Genomic DNA, 23,823 nt, shown 5'->3' on the forward strand with positions numbered 1-23,823 from the left:
ATCATATGCATTTCTGCTAAATGTATTTAATATTTCATTCTTATTTTTTAATAAACATGACTTCAAAATCCCCTCCGTGGATGTCCGTACGTCTGTGACACAAAATAATTTTTAATGGCTGTTAAACAATTTAAATGTCATTTTAATGATTTTTGAAGTTTTACCTAGCTAAATGTTTATAGTAACTTTTTATTTAATATTTTTTTAAAAAAAATTTATTTTTATAAAATAAATGACTAGTAAACTATGTCCATCAAAAATGAAGTCCATGGACAATTAATATAGTTCCGTAAATATACAATAAAGGGCATCATATGCTAAATCCCTATAAGACAGCTGCTGGGAAAGGTAACCATTCCATTTTATAATGTTAACTATCAGTTGTTTTTGTTTTCTTTGGTGTCAGTTTTGGATTGTTGTGTTCAACTTGGGTTTGGTAAAGTTCTCACCGTATACTCCGTGGACATCATAAAAAAGGTAAGAGAAAATTATTTTATTTTTGATAGATGAATTTTGGATTGCAAAAATAGTATATTTAATAAAAAGAACTGCCCCATTTTTGTAACTTTAAAATTAAACATCAGAAAAATTCAAGAACTATTTTTTGACTCCTCCGTGGACATAACAAGTCCACGGAGGAGAAGACACAGTCAGTGGCAGAGACAATGTGTTAGATAACCATAATACAATTTTAATAATTGAACAACTATTTTCTTTTAATTGATATTTTTTTAAATGGAACAAATGTGTTAATTTGTTTGTATTTTTGAAGAATTTTCAACTAAGTTTAACTTTTTCTTATCGGAGAAGTAAATATTGGCAATTTTTCTAAATAATTTCTGTGTTGTTTAACATTTTTTTTCTCTTCAAATTTTCGGAAAAAAATGGCAAAACCAAAATGTAAAAAAAGAAAGCAATCAAATGTTCAAATGCAAAAGAGAAGGGAACAAGAAAAAACAAGCTAGACAGAAATTAAAAGAAAACTCTATATTGTTTGAAGAAAGTAAAAAGAAAAAAAAAAAGAGCAAGAAACTTTAAAATCTCTATCAGAAAAAGATTTAACAGGAAAATCGTGATTAAATGTACTTAAATTTCTAGAAATTGATAGAAAAAGCCGTTTGCGCCCAGGGAAAAAAGAAACAATAACAAGAAGAAAAAACAAAAATGCTATTTGGATGATAGTATGTTTAACTTGCATAAAATGTTCATAAAAGAGTACCCTCAACACTCAACTTTCATGTGGAGTCTGAATTTTTATTTCAATAGTCTTTACATTTTAATTTATTAATATTCAGTAAGAGTTACTTACGAAATTGTACAACTAGGTTAAAAATGGATGTTTCCTTTCATAGCAGCGTGATTAATCGGAAGTAGCTCTATCTCTAATAATGAAATATTTTATTATTTACTTATTAATGTTAAACTCATATCAGTTGTACCCAATAATTAATGAAGTTGTCTTCATTGACATTTTATATTTTATAACATAAAATGTCTCCTCCGTTGACTATTACATCTCCTCCGTGGACAAGGCAGAATTTAAAATATTTTAAATCTTATAAAAAATAAAAAATAAAACTTGACCATTATTATTAGGACATATAGCAAAAATAAATAAAGGCATTTATGTAGTTTTTATCACTTTTTTAATTACTTTAATTTAAGAAAATTTTTTAGTCAATTTATACCTTTTCAGTAAGAATTACCCATTTATATTAATATCAGTAGTTAAGAAAAACACTACCAACACAGTTAATAAGTATTATATTTAAAAATTCTAAAATGGCTAGAAATGATGAGTCAAAAACAAAGAGAAAAATCTCGTTTCAGGCCCATCCTTATCTATACGATAACAGTTAAATTTTTCAAGAAAATATTTAAATTATAAGAACAAAAATACAATTAAACTTAAAATTACAATTTTCTTTTTTCATTTTCTAATGGGTGACTTATTTAAAATTACAACTTTTCTTAATATTCTAAGAATGGATTTAAGCTTTTTCTTTATATTCTAAAAATGGATTACAAATTCAAAATTACTACTTTTCATTCAAAATATTAGAAATTTACAAATACATATTTTGTTTTATTTTTTAAACGGTGTTAAACTGCAGACCCGATTCTTCGTTTGCGACTATTAATGTTTAACATAGTAGTCCAGTAATTTTGAACCCAACTAACAAGACAAGGAAACTATTGGATCTAGTATTGGGACAAACAAGCTTTCGTAGATGACTTTTCACAGGAACTAACCCACATTTGAGTTACGCGGAAGAAAAAAAACCGCGTAAAGCTCTCACCTTTAATCAAGTAATGGGAATTTAACATCTGATCTCACGTAAGGGGAATTTAACCTTTGATCTATCTACATCTGAGGATATATTACGTCATCACAGTAGTCAGTGCGATCTAGCAGAATTCGTCTCAAACAATCATGGCTGGGATACGAACCTGGGTCCCCATATTGGGCAGCGAGTGCTCTATCCCCTGAGCCACAGGTGCATAATGAAATTTGCATGATAATGAATTTTTATACCTCATTTAATATTGCCAAAACTGTATCTTGCATCTCTTCAACTGGTTGTTTCCGCTTTACGCTAAGTTTTTGGTAGAGAGGAAAATCAACATAGACAGCAGTCTCGATTACTTTTCTTTTTTCTGACTCAGAACGACGAACCCTTCGAAGCTTTAGATCTGTCTCCCCTATATGAAGTGGTATTTCTAAAAACAAGAAATTAAAATATAACCAAAAAGAAATGTTTATTAAAGTTAAACTGAAAATCAAACATTTTAATATATTACTTGATAAAAAAAACTTCATTCGCTACAAAAATATTACAAATTGGAAATAACAGTCAACGTATTTCAAACGTTTAAAAATAGGAGGCCATTTTCAAGAAGTGAATAAGAAGAAACAAAAGAGATTTGAAAAATAAAACGTGAAGTGGCCAACGCGGAAAAAAGAGCTTTTGATCAAGTAATATCTTACCGCTTTAGTTTTTTTGGGATTATATATTAATTGTCAATTTATTTATTATGAAACATACGAAAACTGGTTTGTAATCAAACTCTCATGGTCAAAAATTTTGTGCAGTTTTAGCAGCTAAGAATTGCAATGCACGAGATGCATTCTTACTAATTAAACGTTGGCATTGTAATTTATATTTTATTACTTGTGATTTAATTGGATAGGCACATTTCTGTTTGGTATATATTTCTAAGTATATACAATAAAAATTACATTAAATTTTTATCTGCTTATTGTATGCGCCCAAATAATACGTTTCTCATGTCTGATTTCGTAACTTCAAACAATGCCAGCACTTATAAATTATGATTTGTAAAGTTAGGCCTTCGAAAGATTAAGATTGAGTCCTAGAACGGGGAGATGTAATCATTAGATCAAAAACTATTCAAGAAGTTCACTTTTTGCTTTTATTAAGCACAGCGCAACAGTTCTATTTCGAACATATTTCATCCATATTATTCTATATTCTTTATTTAAACATGTTTCTGCTCAGTCAATAAAGTTAATTTATTATTGTTCCGCCTCTTTACACAGTAGAAAAAACGCGTTTCTCGCTTATTATTTCTAAGTTTTTATGTCTATAAGGTGTTTATTTATACTAAATCGATGATGATATAAGACTTCACAAATATTTTTACACGTATCTCATACAAATTTTTCAAGATAGGAGGGCTAACTCTAGATTTTTTTTTCACTAGGTAGTTCTGTTAAAAATTTGGTCTTGTAGTACACAATCACTTTACTGCACCTAGACACCCCTTTTAGAACTATAGTTACAGCTATTCGGCAACTAAGAGAGTGAATACAGATTTTGGGTGGAATTTTAATCTGATATGTTTAATACCCTTCACTAAAACCGGACTACCAGATTTCAATCGATAATTATGAAGACATGTCCTAATAAAATTAAGAAAACAATCACACATCACTTGAAGCATTTTAACTTAAATATATTTTTATCCAACAAAAAGAAATTGTTAAACTAAACACATAAAAAAGAAATACTTTTTTTCTTAAAATTAGAGTCCACATAGGACCTCATATTTAAAAATCCAACAATATTTTTTTAATCTAATACCATGATATTTACCGAACTGTTTGTTACGTTCAAAAATAATATTTTAACTAATTCTAAATGAAATTTTCATTAAATCTTTTCTGAAAGGAAGGAAATTTCAACACTATTTAGAAATAACATTTATAATTAACATAAAGCCATCCAATTGCATTTTGCTTAAAGCCAAGCGTTAAACATCAATTTATTAAGTAAAAAAAACTATTAAGTATTAACGTAAAAAGTGCGATTAATTAAGTAATAGATTAAACACCTATTATATAATTTTTTTTTTTATCGTTTCATCTCAACTTCACGGTGCATGGCCAAGGATTCGATTTTTCTCCCTTAGTTGGCAATGAATCAAGCTAACGTAAAACCTTGAAAATAAAAAGTTCAATTACTCCTCTAATAATAAACAGTACAGAAACCGTAATTTTAACCAAAATAGACATTTTTATGACGGCTACAAACTAAATTACTTGTGGCTGTTGGAGCTCTTATAGGCCTCATCAATATGTATGTGATGTTGCGCGCATTGAACTAAAGACATTATCAGCGGTGATTCGTTATCTTTATGCATTCTTAGCTGACGAGCGCCATTTTTTTGAACGTATAGAAGGAAACTAAATGGTAATTTTGTTCTTTTCCTCGTTATTAATGAATTTATTAGAATTATAAAATTGTAATTTCATATCACAGCGGTATAATTTTATTTTCAATCGTAAAAACATTATGAAAAAGAAAAGAAGAATATTCGCCGCCATTTTTAACGGAAGTGTTAACTTTACAAAATGTTAAGAAATTAAAAAAAAAAAAAAAAAAAAAAAAAAAATTACTTATTTGTTAGTATTTTAAGAAAAAATTAGGAAATTTATATACTGGATATTTATAACTTTTTCAAAGTATACTATATATTTTAAACTATTAAAAAAAAAACTGTTGATATCAATGATGTTAAGCATTTCTTTTAAAGAATTCTCAAAATATTGAAGAAAAAACAAAACGAAGAAATTTTTTAAGAGAATTAGCTTTAATTCTATAATTTAAAAATTCCAAAACGAATTTTTTTTTTTTAAATGAATTCGTTTTAGAATTAGTTATAACTCTAGAAATTTTCAAAACGAAGCAAAATTTTAAATGAATTCGCTTTAGAATTGGTTATAACTCTAGAAATTTCGAAAACGAGGAAAAATTTTAAATGAATTCATTTTAGAATTAGTTAATTCTAGAATTTAAAAATTCAGAAAAGAAAAAAATAATAAATTGAAGAAATAAAGTGATTTTCAGAATATTACAATATTCAGAATATTACAAAATTCAGAATATTACAATATTCAACAATTCAATACTGAATCAATTAAATTGTGTTGAATTGAATAGTAATGCACATGGGGTGCATTTTTGATTAAATATGTGGTGATCGGGGGGGGGGGGGCNGGGGGGGGGGGGGCGACAGGTAGACAATTTTTCAATCGACATTTGTTACATTTAGTTAACCTGTTACCGGTGGCAACCGTTAATTTTGCCTTATAGTTAGCTGTAGCATCACATGATTTGTTTAAAAATTTTAAAATTTAACTTTAGAAATAGTTTAATTTGAAATATGAATCATTGATCTTAAAGCTGAGCCAGTTTCTTCTTATAGTTAATCAGTCGAGCTCTATCTGCAATAAAAGCAAATGAAGCAAAACATGTAAAAAAAATCTAGTAAAACAATGCCTGGATAAATATTTATATTAAACGATTATTATTACTTTTAAAACATGTTTTCGAAGTTTATCCATCATTTAATTCAAATATAATTTTTTCCTTTTTAAAGGTTGATCAAAATAAATAAATAAATAAATAAAATTACACGTTAAAATATCAGATGGGCTTTTAGCAGTTATTTAAAATGTTCACATACAAGTATAAAATAACACATGAAATATTTTATTAAATTTACAGTAATTCCAATGTAAAATAATCATATTTTCACACAAAAAAACAACACTGTAAAATCTCAGTTTTAATTTGTTAAATAAAAATGTAACAAATTATTTCAAAGGAATTACAGTGTAGGACGCATTCTCAAATTATAGTGAGAAAACATTACTTTTGTAAATAGCAATAAAAAATTAACAAATTTCAAGGCTAGGAAACTTGATATATTGAAACTTTATCTCAATCGTTACAAGTATCTGAATTCCAAACAAACATTCAGTTAACTTTAAAAAAAATTGAAAGAATTTTAATACTCTAAAAATAAAGCATTTCATTTGGTATTAATTAGAAATAATTATTAAATTCAATATCTATATGAAACAGAATTTTATTAATATTTATTTTCAACTTATACAATTACCGGCACTCAAGGTTCCGATACATTTTACTGTAAAATCCATTTTTACCGGAATATGTTACGAAACAAAAATCTGATATATTACACATAATTACAGTAAAATAACTGTATCACCCTAATTAAATAAATATAACTGTAAAAATCACGATAAAACATTTAACAATAAAAATAGATTTTACGGTTGATGCACCCAAAGTGCCGGTACATTATACTATAATTTGATCCAGAATTTTTTGCAGTGCACGCTTTGCAGCTTTCACTTAAAATACGTTAATAAAAAAACAACAATTTTTTGAAAAATTTTTAATGACACAGGAAGAAAGTTCAGGGTGATTATAATTAAAGCTACGATTTCAGAAATTGATAAATTTGAAACTACTCGTGAGAATTGAGAATGACTTGATATTTTAGCAGAACAATGGTGAGGCGGTGAATTTTGCTTGGCAAGGGAGGAAATGGTTCCAAAATTTGCCGATAGATGGCATTTTACGGGTAATGTCAGGAGAAAGGCCAAAAATGGATTTATTACACACAGAAGTGTTGTTAGCCAAAACAATAGAAATGCAGGAAGCAATAGTGTTCTGGGGCTTACTAAAAAATTATTAGCGAAAAGACCAGAATACGTGTTTACGGCGGCAACAACGATAGTGCTAAAAAAAAAAAAAAAAAGAGCTTCATGGAACAAACATCATACTGACGATTAAGTCATAAGTTGTTCGATGTGCCCTCCGCCATGTTCTGATACTAATTGGAAGCACAAAACGGCATGTTCCACAACAGATCGGAGGGTATCAATGCCGGAAATCAGCGGGTTTAAGTTTGGGGGAACGTGGTGGCCACGTTGTTGGAAAATGGTGGCTTATGATCCTATCATCTCTGAAATGAGCTCTCAAAAGTTGCTTCACAAGAGTAGCAATGTGCGGAGGAGAGCCTTCTTGCATGAATATTGTGCGATTCACACACTTTAGCTGCTGAAGTGCTAATACCACTTCTCAGATACTACTGTTCGTCTGTTCTAATGATGTGGCCACATCTTCCATTGCCGCAGCGGAAAGTGGTTTCCTTCCTCTACCCTGCTTCACGTCAAATGAACCGGTCTCTTCGAATTCAGCAATATTTTTTTGCAGATGGCTATTGGAATCAATGTAATAGATTTTAATGTTCGAAACTTCCTAACAGTTGTAAGTGTAGATTCATCGTTCTTATGAAAATGCTTCAAACGAAGAAAGCGATCATTCATAGTCAGATTCATGATGAAGCATTCAGACAAAGAGCTGGTGCTCTGCATTTTTATGGCATAGCATATCTCCAGACAATGTGAACTCTAACAGCTCCATCTATCGGCAGATTTTGAAACTATTTTTTCCTTCACTAAACAAAATTCCATTGCCTTACTATAGTTCTACTAAAATATTAGGTCATTCTGACAAGTAGTTTTAAAATTATCGATCTTTGAAATCGTAACTTTAATTATAATATAACAACAAAGTAAATAAAAATTTACATTATATAGAACTTCTGCATTGAAAATTACTTTAAACATTACCTTTATAGTCTCCACCACAATAATCAGATGAATGTTTTACTTTCATCAGCACATGCGCCCCGTCAGATTTTGAAACATTCAAATTTGGATCCAATTTTTTATCATCAGACAAATGGGTTAGAGGCCTCAAGACATAAGCTTGGTTTTCAGTGGTAATAACGCCTGACTACAAGATAAAAATAGTTGATCGATTATATTGAAAATTCCAATTAATAAAAACTATCATCATTACTTTATTAACTTACTAAGTACAAAATATTGTACTTACCCTGAGTGATAATTCTCAAGGGTAATGTTTTCTAAGAGTTTCTAATCCCTCTAACAACCACATTGTCATCCGCCAACTGTTTATTTGATATTGTAGATTTGAATAGTTAACACTCGAGAATTATAATTCAGTGTCTGTGGTACTTTTGTTTATTTTGGTACAATTATATTTATAGTACATACGAATAATTTTCCTCGATAACTTATAATTCTGAGTTTGTCTTTCTTTATTTGAATAAATATCCTTGTAAATCAGAGAGGATTGAGAGAACTTATGCTGGTTTTTTGGTTTTGTTTCAGATTAGGCATCCATGTCGAATGCTTCTGCTTCTTAATTTAACCTCTTGCCGTCGGGATTCGTTCAACCAATAAAGAAACGGTAGAAACACTAAAAGTTTATAAGACAATGTTTATTGTTCACACATTTACCATATAGTACCTGGAAACCACTAAATAAAGTAGTAACTAAACGTTAAGATGCAAAGTTATTGTGGTGGCTGGAGGGATAAAGCACTCGCCTATCAAAGCGGTGAGCCAGGTTCGAATAACAGCGATGGCTGATCGATACGAATTCCGCATCCGGCTTGCACCGACCCCAATGCAGACGTAAACTATCCTCCGTAGTAGACTGGTCATGGTTAGAGTCCCCCTACCACCTAGCTAACAATGGAAGGTTTTCGTGATTTTTCTCTCCATGTAACGTAAATGCGGGTTATTTCCGTCAAAAAGTCCTCCACGAAGACAAATTTCTCCCAATACTTGATAATGGAATTCCCCTCTAAAGCAGCGGATATCTTCAGTGGCAGACGGATCATGGGCTTAGAGTCCCCTTGCTGTTAGACTAACTGTGGGAGGCTTTCGTTGTTTTCCTCTCAATGTAACTCAAATGAGGAGTTAGTTCCAACAAAATGTCCTCCACGAAGGAAAAATTTCTTCCAATACTTGATCCTGGAGTTCCCTTGTCTACTGGATTGGATTCAGAATTACAAGGTTACGGAATTGAACATGGTTAGTTGTAAACCCAAAATTGGGTCGGCTGTTTAACGACGGCTGTAAAATAAAATAAAATAAACGTTAAGATGCCGAGTTATGGTGGCTCGGAGATAGAGCACTAGCCTTCTAAAGAGGTGATCTGGGTTAGAATCCTGTCGACACGAATTCCACATTCGGCTTACACCCACCGCAGATGTAAATGATACTCAATGTAGACGGAACATGGGTTAGAATCTCATTGCCATCAGACTAACCATGAGAAGTTTCCGTGGTTTTCCTCTCCATGTAACTGAAATAACAGTTAGTTACATCACAATCTCCTCAAGAAGGTAAATTTCTTCCACTACCTGATCTAGGAGTTCCTTTATCTTCAGGATTGGGTTCAAAAATACTACGTTACGAGGTTGGACATTGGTGGTCGCAAATTCAAAAATTGGGTTGGCTGCTCAACGATGGTTATCAAAAATTAAGAGGAAAAGATTTTACTATTTAGAGTGGCAGACAATATTAAATTTATAAATAACAGTGTTGCCTGAAAGGCACAATTTGAGTGTAAAAGGTTAGTTTTACTTTTAGAGCCTTTCACTATAGCTAGGAAACTTTGTAAACTAATAGAAAAATAATTTTAATAAAATTCGTTTTTCCCTATACTTTATTTGCAAAAAATATTTTTTTACTTATTTACTATTTTACTTAATTGTGGTTGAAAACAATTCGAATTTTAAGTTCTGCAAATTTTTACATCTTCTTAAGCCACGTGATTTTAGATGACAAAAATACAAAGATAAAACGGAATTAGCATTTGAAAATGCTTCTCTTTTGAAATTTTATAATTCTGAAATTATTCGTTCGATTTCATCAAATTTTAGTACTTTGTCTTTTAAAACTACATGGTTAAAGAATGTTCAGAAATTTGTATACCTTACCCTTGAAAACTTAGCAAAGTCAAATTCATTAACAGTGTAAGGTAAGCGCCCTTCAAACAATCAAGATTGGCTAAAAGTACGTGAAAATCCGATATATCGTGAGTGCGTGAAAATCCGATACTAAAGAAAATTATTTAGGGTGATTCCTTTTTTCTTCTTCTTTTTTAAGCTCACCGTTTATCAAAGAGCTTAAATCAGACAATTTCGTTTTACATATTTCATACTAGTACTAAGGTGAAACCATGATTCGAGGACAAATCAAAGGAACGTTTTCAAAAAATTTTGCGATTCGAGGAGATCCCTATATTTATGGAAAATATTAATTCATATTTGCAATAAAGTTTTCCTTTTTTCTAAATTATTAACTAATATCAGATGCATAGCCTTCATTAAGAAACTTGATCTCATTACTGAGCAGTTTTGATATATAATATGAATTTCTGCTTTCGTTTAACATTTTATTTTAATGTGCAACCATCGTTGAACAGCTGACCCAATTTTTGGGTTCACGACAACAAATGTTCAACTCCGTAGCCGTGTAATTTTGAACCCAATCCAGACGACAAGGAAACTCCTGGATCAAGTATTGGGATAAATTTGCCTTCGTGGAATACTTTTCGATGGAACTAACCCGCATTTGCGTTACATAGAGAGGAAGACCACGAGAACCTCCCACGGTTGGTCTGACGGCAAGGGGACTCTAACTCATGATCCGTCTACCACTGAGGATATACGTCAGCACTGTGGGCATTGCAAGTCAGATGCGGATTGTTTAACATTTGTAAAATGAAGAAATACATGATTATTAGTTTGATTTCCGTTGAAATTACTTTCAGACGAGTACGAAGTTCCATAAGTTAGTTTTAGCATAGTATTTTGTTTTTCACCTGTATTCTCCCTAAAACAAAGTTATTTTGCATAAAAAAGGCATTAGTTTATATATATANATCTATATATATATATATATATATATATATATATATATATATATATATATATATATATATATATATATATATATATATATATATATATATATATATATATATATATATATATATATATATATATATCGAGGTCTTTTCGAACAAATTTGAGTATATTTTCTTTCCTCACAAAGTTTGAAAGTTTTTGAATACAAATATTGAAATTCGAGGATTGTTCTTATCAACTTATCACCATGTCTTATCACCTTACTTATTACCCCGCTTACTTTTCGTGCTTCATATCAGTCCGACTGCTCAAATTACTAATTTGCATTATCCATGAATAAATGAGAAGACAAGAAAAATTAAAGATGTCACAATAATGCTTCGTAATATATATCAGAAAAATAGATATAGATAATAAAATTTATTTTTCGCACTTTCAAACAGCTAGAGAATAATAAATAAGTTAAAGAAATATATATACAGTCAAACCCCGCTATAGTGAACCTTCAAAGGACCGAAATTTCGGTTCACTATAACCGGGAGTTCACTATATTCGGTACACAGGCAATTTCACTAATGGTTCCCAAACTCCTCCCTTTTATTACATTATATTCATATAAATGACTGAAAAATATTATGTAGTAGCAAAAAATGTGTTCTTTTTCATCACTCTTCGTCTTGCGTACAAATAAAAATTGGTAATCTTTAGCTAATGACCAATCCTCAACATCAGATATGGAAACACTTCCCGACTCTCAGATAATTTTTCCTGAATTTCTGTTATTCCGCTTTTTAAACCTGTCTAACCTGCCATTCGAGCACATAAAAGTAGTTTCTATAGATGGTTTTAAAAATCGGTATATGTATTTATTTTGAAGTACAAATTTCAAAATTATTACAAGGAAAATGGGGGGGGGGGGAATCAGTCGGAGACAGGAAAAAGTTCATTATATCTAACTTTCTCACTTTTTTGGTTCACTATATCCACTAAAAATAACATTATACGTGTATAGCAAGGCACGGGACCGAGCATTTCGTTCACTATACCCGGGAGTTCACTATAAGCCGTGTTCACTATAGCGGCGTTTGACTGTATATGTTTTTGACAACTTTTATTAAATCTAATTCCTAAGCTCAAACTTATTTATCTTTTACTCTGAGCAGCTTACTAATTTAATGAAATGAAAAGGCGTTCACTTCTACTTGGTGATGATTAATTAGCTTTGATTCAAACTATTTCATTTAAGCTTGCTATTTTTAAAACAGTTGTAAAACAGCAGGTTTAAGAAATTGAAATTTTTAACACATATTTTAAAATATTTTACCCCAAAATGAGATAAAAGTGTAACCTAATAAGAAGGTATAGAGCGCAAAAAAATAAATGGACCACGCTGAATAACTTTTGATTCAATGATCGGATCTCCACGCTCTAGGACTCAATCTCAGTGGTTCGAAAGGGTGGCTTCAAATAAACTAATTAATCAGTGCAGACGATATATTAAATTACGAAATCAGACCCTAAACTTTTCTAAATAAACATACCTTTTTTGTGATGGATTCCGATTTCTGACCCCAAAACATAGGGTATAGCCACAATATGGGAAATATGGTTTCCATAGCTAGATCAGGAAAGCGATCCGAAGTTTTAATCCCTTAATGTTAATTTTACATTTTTTAGTATTTCGCCATATTTCGAGAACTTTTTATCGGAATTTAAATATTCTTGAACACAATTATTAAATTCGTTTATCTACAGATCATTCCACGTAAGAAATAACATTAAGTATATATTTATTATTTTTTACTATTTTTTTAATAATAGTCGAAATTTTTTTTAATTGTAAGGTATACATATTTTAAATCATTTTAACGAACGTAATTTTACATGGTTAGGAAAAAAAAACTAAATTAAATCTAAATCGATCGAATAATTGAAAAATCGAATTTTAAATATACGACTTTTTATATTCGCCGTTAAAAGGCATGCTTATTCAGAGAAAATACGTTTAAATGTCTGATTTCGTAGATTGGAATATCATCTGTACTAATTAATTAGCATATTTGAGGTCACTTTCTTGAGTATTAAGATTGTTTCCTAGAACGTGAAAATCCGATTATTAAATCAAAAGTTATTTATGGTGGTCCTTTATTTTACGCACCATACTAAAAACAAATAAAAAATTCAGATTGGTTTTACAATATAATTAATTCTCAACACTTTGCAGACAGATTGGAGAGATCACCCAGTTTAGAAATAGTTAGTTGTAGCTGTTGAAAAATTCGAGGTGGCTAGTTTATAGTCTGGCGTAATTTGTTCGGTTGGCAAAGTGTTAAGATTTGAAAGAAATAAAACATAGTATTGTTATCGATGTTCGTCACCTAAATAAAACCTTGAAACTCTGGAACTAAAGAGACTAAAAAATTTATTTGATCATAACATGCACGCAACAGATTTAACTAAATAAAATAGTGTGTTAGCAAAAAGGGCAAAAGGGGGAGAGAGAGCGGAAAGCAGCATTGTTCGCTTCCCTATTTTTCAAGTGTAAAAGAAAATAAATAAATATCAAGCAAATAATAATAGTACCATTGAATAATATTTATCACAATCAAATTTGTTTGTTTTCATCAAATGCGCTGCAAAGTTTTCAGTAATATTTGTTTATATTTTTGTATAAAACATAGTGTATTATACATTTTATTACGCTCTATCATAAAAGAAATTGAGCATCAGAACCTTCTAAGAATTTTTTTATTTCGAAAAAATATCATCTGTAATTTTATTCAAGAAAAAAAATACAATTAAATTAAATGTTCATTTTTTAAGTAGTTCTGTAACTTCAAAATAGTTTCTCCTGAAAAAATGTTAATTGGTTCAGATGAACTTGAGAAGCAATGGGAAACGTGGTGAAAAGTATGTTCATCTATTCATAAATTAAAACAAGATGTTTGCGCATCTAGAAGGGAGTTATGGGTATATAAAGGCACTTATAGATGCGAACTATAAAATGACGGTAGATATAAATTCGGCATCCTGATGTAGCTCGAAGGCCAATGGTTAAATTTTACATTGCAAGAAGACTAGGTCCGATTTTTGCTTTTATTTCAAGTTCTAGAAGATTCGAAGAGTCCCAAAACACGAGAGTGCTCATAAGCAAATCAAAGCAGCACCCGGTTAAAACCAAAGCATTTATGTAACCATATAACATATATAACCAGGTAGTAAACACCTGAAACGATTTGCACCTAAACGATGTTGTTTTTCATCTATTCTATGAGATCAATGGTGAGGTGGTATGTGACGAGTTAAGTGAGCGCTTTTTAGCTCTCCAATTTGCACCTCAATAAGCAACAGGGTCAATGTGAAGACGATATAACCCTTTGACGCAGAATTTTTATTAAACATATTTTTCTTACTTTAATCATTATTTTGCATTAATTTAAGTCAAATAAGTAAAATATATTAGATTTAGAATTTTAATGATTTATGGTTACGAAATAAAGCATAAAACCCCGGTGTCTTTTTCTGCGTTAAAGGTAAAATCTTCCAAACACGGCTCACAACCGAACATTCGTTTCTCATATTTACACTTTTTTAGATCTAAGAGAAAGAGTTATTCATCGTTGAAATTTCTTTATTTTATAAAATCATTTATTGATAAATTTTTGAATATAAAAGAAGAAAAAAATTCTATTTGCTTTTTATTTGAATTTTTTATTTTAGTATAAACATAATTCCGATCATCTAACAATTTTTTAGTAAATATTATACTGTTTTTTAAAATTGAGAAACACCAAAATATATTTTTGTTTGTATTTAGAATGTCAGAAAAAATATATAAAAGGAGAGTCGGTGTCTCATCTGCGTCAAAGGGTTGAAAGGCAAATTAGCAGGCCACCTGAGATAAATATGTGAATGCGTTTGAAGTTCTACGAGTTGATTGTGTGGATTCGTTGAAAGTATGCTTTATGGCATATAGATTTATTAAGAGTGAGTCAAATTTTCTCTTAAATAATTTGATCTTTAGAATATTTTGCTAATGGTCTTTCAATTTGTGCAATATAAGAAAAATAAGTTCTTTGACGCAGAAAATAAAACCATCTTAATTGAAACCAATAGAAAATTTTAAAGAAGAAGGCAATGAAAATAATGAAAAAAAAATATATAATTATGACAATCGAAGCTGACGTTGTCAAGGGGTATCAGCCCCGGAAGTCATAAAACTGCAAAACCTTCCCTATCGAGGGAGCACGACAAATGAAGGATTTTCAGAATGAAGTGTGCTTTTGTTTTAACAAAAGAATGTTTTTAAGTAGGTTTTTTGAAAATTGTTTTTCCTTTTGTAATTGGTTTATGTATTTTACTTTTGTATTTTGTATTCTTTTTTTTTTCTCTTCCTGGGCTTCTTGATGGGGTACAGATTGAGCAAAGTTTAGACATTTGTCGAGCTCTCTCGATAGAAGAAGTTTTGCATTTTTATGACTTCCGGGGCTGGTACCCCCTGACTGGTACCTTTTCCGGGGTTGACCCTCAGCTTTGGTTGTCATTATTATGTATATATATATATTTTTTTTATCATTTTCATTGTTTTCTTCTTTAAAATTTTCTATTGGTTTCAATTTTCTTGAGGAATTTCTTCTGCATTGCGCAATTTTCCTTTGGAATTATAGTTTTTAACTGTTTTTTACATGATTTTTGATTTTCCTCTTAACTGATTAATAATTTCGAAATTATAGTTTAAATAATTTTTTTATTTATGAAAACTGCCTCACCATTTCTTTCCGTGTTCCGCACATGGAAATAGCTGCAAGACCACCCATATGAGATAGCAAAATTCCATGATAGTGGCAATTTTCGGTTATGTTCTGATCGCTATTAGGATATTGGATCGAGTCAGTTAAATCTTGATTTGGTTCCAACTCAATGTAGAAAGCATCATTGGATGTTTTTATGATTAAGAATCGTTCATCTTCTCGCAATGATCTTTTGCCTCTATGTTGAGATGAATGCAACAAGGGATAAACAATTTCAAATTGAGCTGCAAAAGATACAGAGAAAATATGTTAATAAATTATATGGTACTTAACCTTTTTTCGGTAATTTTTAAAATCTTACTTTAAATTTTTTTTTTAAGTGAACTAGATTAAAAGTTTACAACTGAGAGCCACTTTTATTTTGACAATAAAAGTAACATAAAAGTGAGATCTAATACTTTCTACTACAGTGATTCTCAACCTTTTTTTTTGTGGTGGCACACTTTTAACGATTTCGAAATTTGACGCACAAAATGAGAAAAATTAGTTTAAAAGTTGTTTACTTACCTATAAAACACTGTGTTAAATAGTTTGTGATAATAATTTTGAATGAGAAATAAAATAATATGTACTACAAAAGCAAGTTTATTAAGGGATTAATTATTTCTTCCGATTAATTTTTTGTTAGTTAGAAACAGTTATTTATTTTTTTGCTAGTTATTAATTGTTAGCTTGTTTTCTATAGTTATTATATGTTCGTTTTTTTTAACATTAATTCTTATTTTTTTGTAATTTCTTGTAAACTAGTATTTTTGCTAATTATTTATTGTTAATTATCCTTTGTTAATTTGTTTTTATAACTATTTATTGCATAGCTTACTTTAATGATTAGTTTCTATTTCCGTTTGAAAGTTAATATTTAGCTTGCTTTCCTTAGTTAATTAATAATTTTAATAGTCATTAAATTTCCTACCTATAATTTAAATTTTATTTAAAATTGTCAAAGACAATTTTAACACTTCCTTCTTATTCTAACTTATTTTAAGATTGTCAGAGACAAGACAATCACCGACAAAGATGTTCACGCGGTTAAAGTATGGAAAAATTATAAAAAGTATTTGTAAAAAACATTATAATTTTTATTGCATAATTTCCAATATTTGGCGGCACACAAAAGTGCCGCGGCACAGTGGTTGAGAATCACTGTTCTACTACTAAGAAATCGTGATAAAATATTTAAAAAAATGCCCACAGAATAAAAATCCGGTGAAATTATCTAATTTAAGGGTAATGACACTTATGGTAAAAAGAGCCATAATTCTGATTTATAATGGCAAAATATACGGTATTTAAACCATTCATTTGGTAGTCTTTCCGTTTATATGGTAACGGTTTACCGTAAATTCTTGTTCACAAAATTGCAGTTCTTATTACCACACATTTAGTAAAAAATATAAAAAAGAAAAGTAAATTTAACCGGATAAATGGTTATTATGCTATGATCTAGGGCAGGGAGGGCGAACCAATCTACGCGACACAAGATTTTGGGCAAACCACCGATCACAAAGTTCTCTATGAAGCATATCAAAAATTAAATTAAAATTCACAAAAAAAAAAGAAAAATTATTAACAAAAGAATTAACAATTATTGCCAAAAAAGCAACTAATAACCATAAAAAACAAGCAAACAATAAATGACTATGAAAAAAAAATTAACAGTCCTGCTCAAGCTAACATCTTACAACCTAATATAAGTTATTTGTCATCTAATCTGCAATAACAGAAGTCACACTGATGTTACTTTAAGTTGAATTACGCGTATAACTGAGACATTGCAAAATGTATTTTTTTCACAGTAAATAAAGAGTTTTGAGTTGGCACTATTTTGTATGATTATTTTCCCAATAATCACGAAGTCAAAATTATTTGACGGCACGCCTATGACCTCATTAAACATTTTTTTAGAAAAAATGGCACATTGGTGCATAAAGGTTCGCCACCCCTGATCTAGGGTACCATGATAAATTTACCAAATTTTACCCCATTTACCAAATTTTATCACATATTTTAAAATTAAACTTTATGTTAATTTTAACGAAATTATTACGATGGTAAAAATTACCGAGCTTTTTGGTGTTCTAATAGAGTAAGAAACACGATAAATTTTACCATATTCTGGTAGTTAGCTGGTTTCGTCTCAGTGTGGAAGATTTCATATCATTCAAGTTACAGAGCCTAATCCAAGGGATACCCTGTTTTACGCTATAGCTGTGAATTCTAACAAATTAATTACGGTAAGAACTAAAACTGCTATACATTTTTTATAATTTAAATCAAGTTTATTACTGTTTAACGCTTACATTACGTTATTCAACTTTTTTTGAAAATTTCGACTGTAATACAAATGTTTTAAAATCATATTTAGTGACTGCTGTTATCATATGGTAATGTTGGTTGTATTACATTTAGGGAAGTATAATAAAAAAAAAATTAAATATAAAAACACGAATTAAAGATTTTAATTCAATTTTTTAATATTTTTTCTAGTAAATCATGCTTATTATTAACTAATTAATTAATTAATTAACACTCTTATTATTAACTAAGATTATTAGCTACTAATATTAACTAAGATATATATTAACTAATTCTATATATAATAATTATAATAATCAGTTGAAATATATATTAACTAATATACATTCAATCTTATAATTAATTAATTACGTAATTTTTAATAATATTAAATTATACTTATTATTTTTATAATATATTAATACTCACGTGTATGCTTTTCAGATGATTTGTAGCTCTGTAATTTTGAGAATGGATGGCTCTGAAATGTAGGTATATAAAAAATTAAAATTTTTAATTTAAATGGAAATAATTAGAATAATGCGCTTTTCAAAATATGAGTCGGCAAAAAAATACAAATAAACTAACATAATTAAGTTGAAAAAATTATATGAACATGCATCACGTAAATAAAAATTACAGTTTGATTCATATATAAAATAATGTCATATTATCAGTCATAAAATTTCTTATAAAAATTCCTGACAATTTTATAAAATCTGTGTTGCATATTTCAAGTAGTTCTGAAATCTGAGTGTATGCAAACCATTGAAGCAAAAAATAAAATAAATAAATACTGATTGTTTGAAAACAAATTTAATTTATGTATTAAAAAATTATAAATATTTGTTTACAAAAGTTTTTGATAAACAGTATATTTTAAAATATGGATATGATTTTTAATCTAAATTTCTCAATTATTCACCTCACATCCTTTAAATGATTTTGCTCAAATACGTAAATTCATTTAAAATATGATTTGCTTGAATATGATTAAAATGTAAATTTTAAAATTCAATAAACACATTCGTTTTTTTTTAAAAAAAATACAAAATTAAAACAATATCTGTTTCGTTTAATAGATAAATAAAAAATGTTGTAAAATTAGATTAAAAAGTTAAAATTCTTTAATGGTGTTAAAAATTATATGATCAGAAACGCCGATTACTAATTAAAAATCTCTGACATTTTCAAAATATAACCAAATTTTTAAAACTTCTAAATAAAAGTTTAGAATTTTTCTAAAAACATTGTTAAGAAGGATTCCTTTAGAATATGATGTGGATTTGACAAACATTTAGCAATTTCTTTAGAGTTTACAGGGTGGTTCCACAGAAATGACAACCACGTGTTTTTACTTAAACGGCAACTATAATGTCATTTTTTTTTCTATATGCTCTAATATGAGAGGATCTGGCAACAGATTTGGAATATATCATTAATATCGTTCACGTTTTAAGGAGAATAGTATATGAATTTGCACTTAAAATTAAGTATGATAAGCTGCAAATAATTTTGCTATTTTATAAGAATGCTGTGAAGGAGTTTTTTGAAAACGTGTTTACTTTTCATATTTTTTAAAAATAAATTTATACATTGAATACCATAATTTTGTTATTAATTTATAATAAAATTTTTATATTGAGTTGGCCACAAAAAAAATTTCTACTTAAGAGTAAGAATATTTTAATGGTTGTTGCCTCTATAGTTATTTGATAGTTGGTCAATATGCGTATAAAATAATACATTTATCATAGTTAAAAGCAAAAAAATTTGTGCGACTATATTTTTATACACTTAACTTTTATTCGTTATATATTTATTTATTATATTTCAACGGAAATCCTAACCTTAATTGTATTTTATTGAACAAATATAATTTTATTCTTTAATTATTATTCTAGTAACGTTCAAATTAGAAAAATAAAGCAATATTATAAAATAAAGGATCTGATATTGTTGTACTGATATTTAATATGGGTTAACTGCTAAAATAATTACTCATTAAATTATTGTATTCTTTGGTTTTATATTTCGTCGTTAAAATATGAACATCTATTTTACATTTAATTTTCTATATGGACTAAATTATGTACATTGGGGGTTAGTCAAATGGAAAAAATTAGAATTTTTGTTATAAATTTTTTTTTTTAAAAAATGATTAATTTCTTCTTTTGAAAATTAATGTTTCATAATTAATTTCCTTTATGTAAATGTTAAAATAGATGTTTTTAAAGCATTTCTAAAGGGTATTTTAAGATAAAATTTCTGTTTAAAATATGAATTTCCATTTTAGGTTTGTTTATTTTTTACTTGTTGAGATGACTACTTTTTCTAAGATTGCTTAGTTTAATTAGTACAGCATTTGTATCAAAAGATGTCGACCTTTGTTATTTTTCAGCTTTGTTTGGAGTACAGTGAATGTTATTGCTGAAAGGAAAGGAAGAAAAACTTATAAAAATATCCAACTTTCAAAACTATTTATGACTCTTTGAATAACTGATTTTCAAAAAACAATAATGAAAACTTTTCTAGCAGCAAAAATGAAGAATAAAGTGTTTTGTGCGAAAATTATTGCGCAAATCATTTATGCGTATTATTCCATAAGCCAATTCTGTACATTAAAATATTTTTATTCTGTATCGATTCTGTATATTAAATTCTGTTCGATTCTGTATTCTGTTTACATCGATTCTGCATATTAAAATATTTTTTCCACGATTTCGATTAACTAGTGTAAACTTTACGCAAATTTATACTTTAAGTGTTTCGTAATAATCACCCTTAATATACATATTTTTTATTTGTAATTTGAATGTCAGAAAAAATATATAAAGGAAAAGCCGGTGTCCATCTGCGTTAAAGGATTGAGAGGTAAGTTTATTAATAGTAAATTATAAATATACATCATTTTTTATGTAAATAACCATTGTTGTTGAGCAGACGACTCAATTTTGAGTTTAAGATTATCATTATTCAATCCACAGCTTTGTGATTTTAAAACCAACCCAGAAGACAAGGCAACTCCTGGATCAAGCAATAAGACAAATTAGCCTTTTATTACGGAACAATCTGTATATTATTTTCTTAATGTAAAATAAATATGCAATATGAAAAAAGTCATTAAAAGCAAATAACGTAACAATTATGCTACCTAAATTGTCGTCATTTCATTTATATAAAATAAAATAAAATGTTAATCAAAATTAATAGAGTATTATAAAATTAGCACTGTATTGCAAAATTAATAATGTAATAACTGAGAAGTTAATTGCATTGCAGAATCAGTTCTCAATTCATTTAAATTGTATTAGAACTCTAAACGTTAAAAAGACAACCGTTATATTATAAAAATGTAATACATGAGAAATTCTGAACCATAAGTCATTGTTGCCATTTTGTTCAGATTGAATAACATTAAATCTGGATAAATAATGCAATAACTGGAACGTCAACCTTGTTGAATCAGAACTTAAAGAACATAAAAGTTCGATTAAGGTTTAGAACTCATGATATTAAAAAGATAACGCTTATAACACAATGATGCCATGCACAAATCGTTCTGAATAAAAGTTTAGCTCCGGATGCCAAAAATCTGCATGCAATTTTTTTTTTTTTTTTTTTTTTTAACTTCAAAATATCGTGCAAAATTTTGTATCACAAATAAAAATGATGAATTTCTTTTTATTAACCACAAAAAATGGGCGAATAAGCTACGAGTTTCATCTGTAGTCAATATAATCTTTCGTTTACAAAATTTCGTTCATATAAGCTTAAAAAGTAGTATTTTGAGAGGTTTAGAATCAAACGATAGCTGTCAATTCAATACAAATCAGGATAATCGAAATATTAATCTCTGTTAAAACGATGGAATCTTTCGTTTTTTGTCATTATCTATAACGCAGCAAAACTACATTGAAAAGGAATTTTAGTTTTTTTTTTAAACAAGTAAACATATTTCTGTAACCAGATTGAAATTATAACTAAACTTCCAAATAAAAAAACGATTATATCAATTACCAAATGATAAAGTTTTTATTTATTGTCTCCAGATCAACAAGCAAATTACATTTTTTCTGTCGCGAATATGTATTTCTTCGGAATTTTGAATTTTTTGTATAATATAAAATATTTTCCAAGAACCAAAAACAAACGATGACAACAAATTCAACAATGATAATTACCAATCCCAATAATAAAAATAATATATTTTCAATAAAAACGATGTTATTTTTTTAAAAAATCTTTTTTATCAAAAAAGCAACAAACTGTAAATTTCACATTCAATAAACATGATTTTCGTATGAATTTCAATTATCCTTATAAAAAAATTTTTTAAGAAGCTAAATCATATGATAAATACAAATTTTATACCGTGAATTAAAATTTCAAATATTGAAAATATATTATTCTTGATAAAAACTAGGTGATTTTCTAAAAGGCAACAAAGAGAATGTAAATTTCATCTGTAATGAACGTGATTTTCTTATAGTAAATTTTCTTATAGACATGATTTTCTTATGGGCATGATTTTCATATTTCCGTATAGAAGTAACAAATTTTTTTAATCAAATGATAATTAAGAACTTTTTTACGATATTACTAAAAATCCGATTTATAAAAATATTAAATCGCTGCTGAAACGACAAAATGTTTCATTAACTTTTTATGTCTTGACTTTTTTTTTATCAGAATGCTTTATTGTTTTTTTTTAACAAACTATATATTTTATCTGTAGTGAACATGAATTCTTTTGGGAATATCGAATTTCCGTATAAAAAATGATAACTACGAATGCAGTAGAAAAATCAACATAAGCGTGAGAAAACTTAAAATTGAAATGTGTATATATATGGTACTTTTGTATGTTAAGCTGCATATTTCAAAAACAATTTGTTTTCATAGCATTAGCAGTAGAAAAAAATAGTTGTCAAGCCTCTTTTTTCGGAATCTTTCATGAATACTTACGCTATTTTTTAACTACATGGCAGTATAACTATAACTAAAAATCAAAATAATAAAGGCATTAAAATCCTCGCAAAAAAAAAGTGATATTTTTCGTTATTATTTATAAAGTAATGAACAAGCTGTGAATTTCACCGGCAATAAACATTAAATTTTTAATTTCCATGTAAAATAATGACGCTCTAGAACCATATTCAAACGATTACTACAAACTATCAAACGACAACTGAAAACCGAATATTAAAAATATTAAATCATTGATAAAATTTTGAAGTTTTTTACATATTTATTTATTCATTATGATTTAAAAAGTTGCAAATTTCATCTGTAGCAAATCTGAATTTCTAGAGAATTTTAAATTTCTGTAAGAAAAAAATATTTTCTCGAACCGAAAACAAAAGATAACTTTAAATCTGAACAGTACAAATATTATATTCCTGATAGAACGAAAAATTTCTATATTAACTAAAAGTAACAAACAAACTGTAAATTTCACCTATAACGAACATATATTTCCTAGGAATTATTTTAATCAAACGATAGCTACAAACTGTAAAACTAATATATTACAAATATTATGTATTACGGAAAACGGTTATAAAAAATATAATAAATCACTGATAAAATGTTAAATTATTTATTTGTTATGATCTGAAAAGCA

The 23,823-nt window shown here is 28.3% G+C and overlaps 1 protein-coding gene across 1 annotated transcript in view; it reads right to left on the reverse strand.

The window, feature by feature from the left end:
* LOC107451138 (A disintegrin and metalloproteinase with thrombospondin motifs adt-1) overlaps positions 1-23,823 on the reverse strand; it is a 51,193-nt gene that overhangs the window by 15,779 nt on the left and 11,591 nt on the right. Inside the window, exons 2-5 of the mRNA XM_016067142.2 lie at positions 18,627-18,678; positions 15,861-16,126; positions 7,973-8,138; positions 2,537-2,721 (exon numbers count right to left, since the gene is read on the reverse strand). Coding sequence (XP_015922628.1) covers positions 2,537-2,721; positions 7,973-8,138; positions 15,861-16,126; positions 18,627-18,678 — 669 coding nt within the window. The remainder of the gene's footprint in view (positions 1-2,536; positions 2,722-7,972; positions 8,139-15,860; positions 16,127-18,626; positions 18,679-23,823) is intronic.

The sequence above is a fragment of the Parasteatoda tepidariorum genome, chromosome 6 (assembly GCF_043381705.1).
Source record: "Parasteatoda tepidariorum isolate YZ-2023 chromosome 6, CAS_Ptep_4.0, whole genome shotgun sequence".
Taxonomy (NCBI): Eukaryota; Metazoa; Arthropoda; class Arachnida; order Araneae; family Theridiidae; genus Parasteatoda; species Parasteatoda tepidariorum.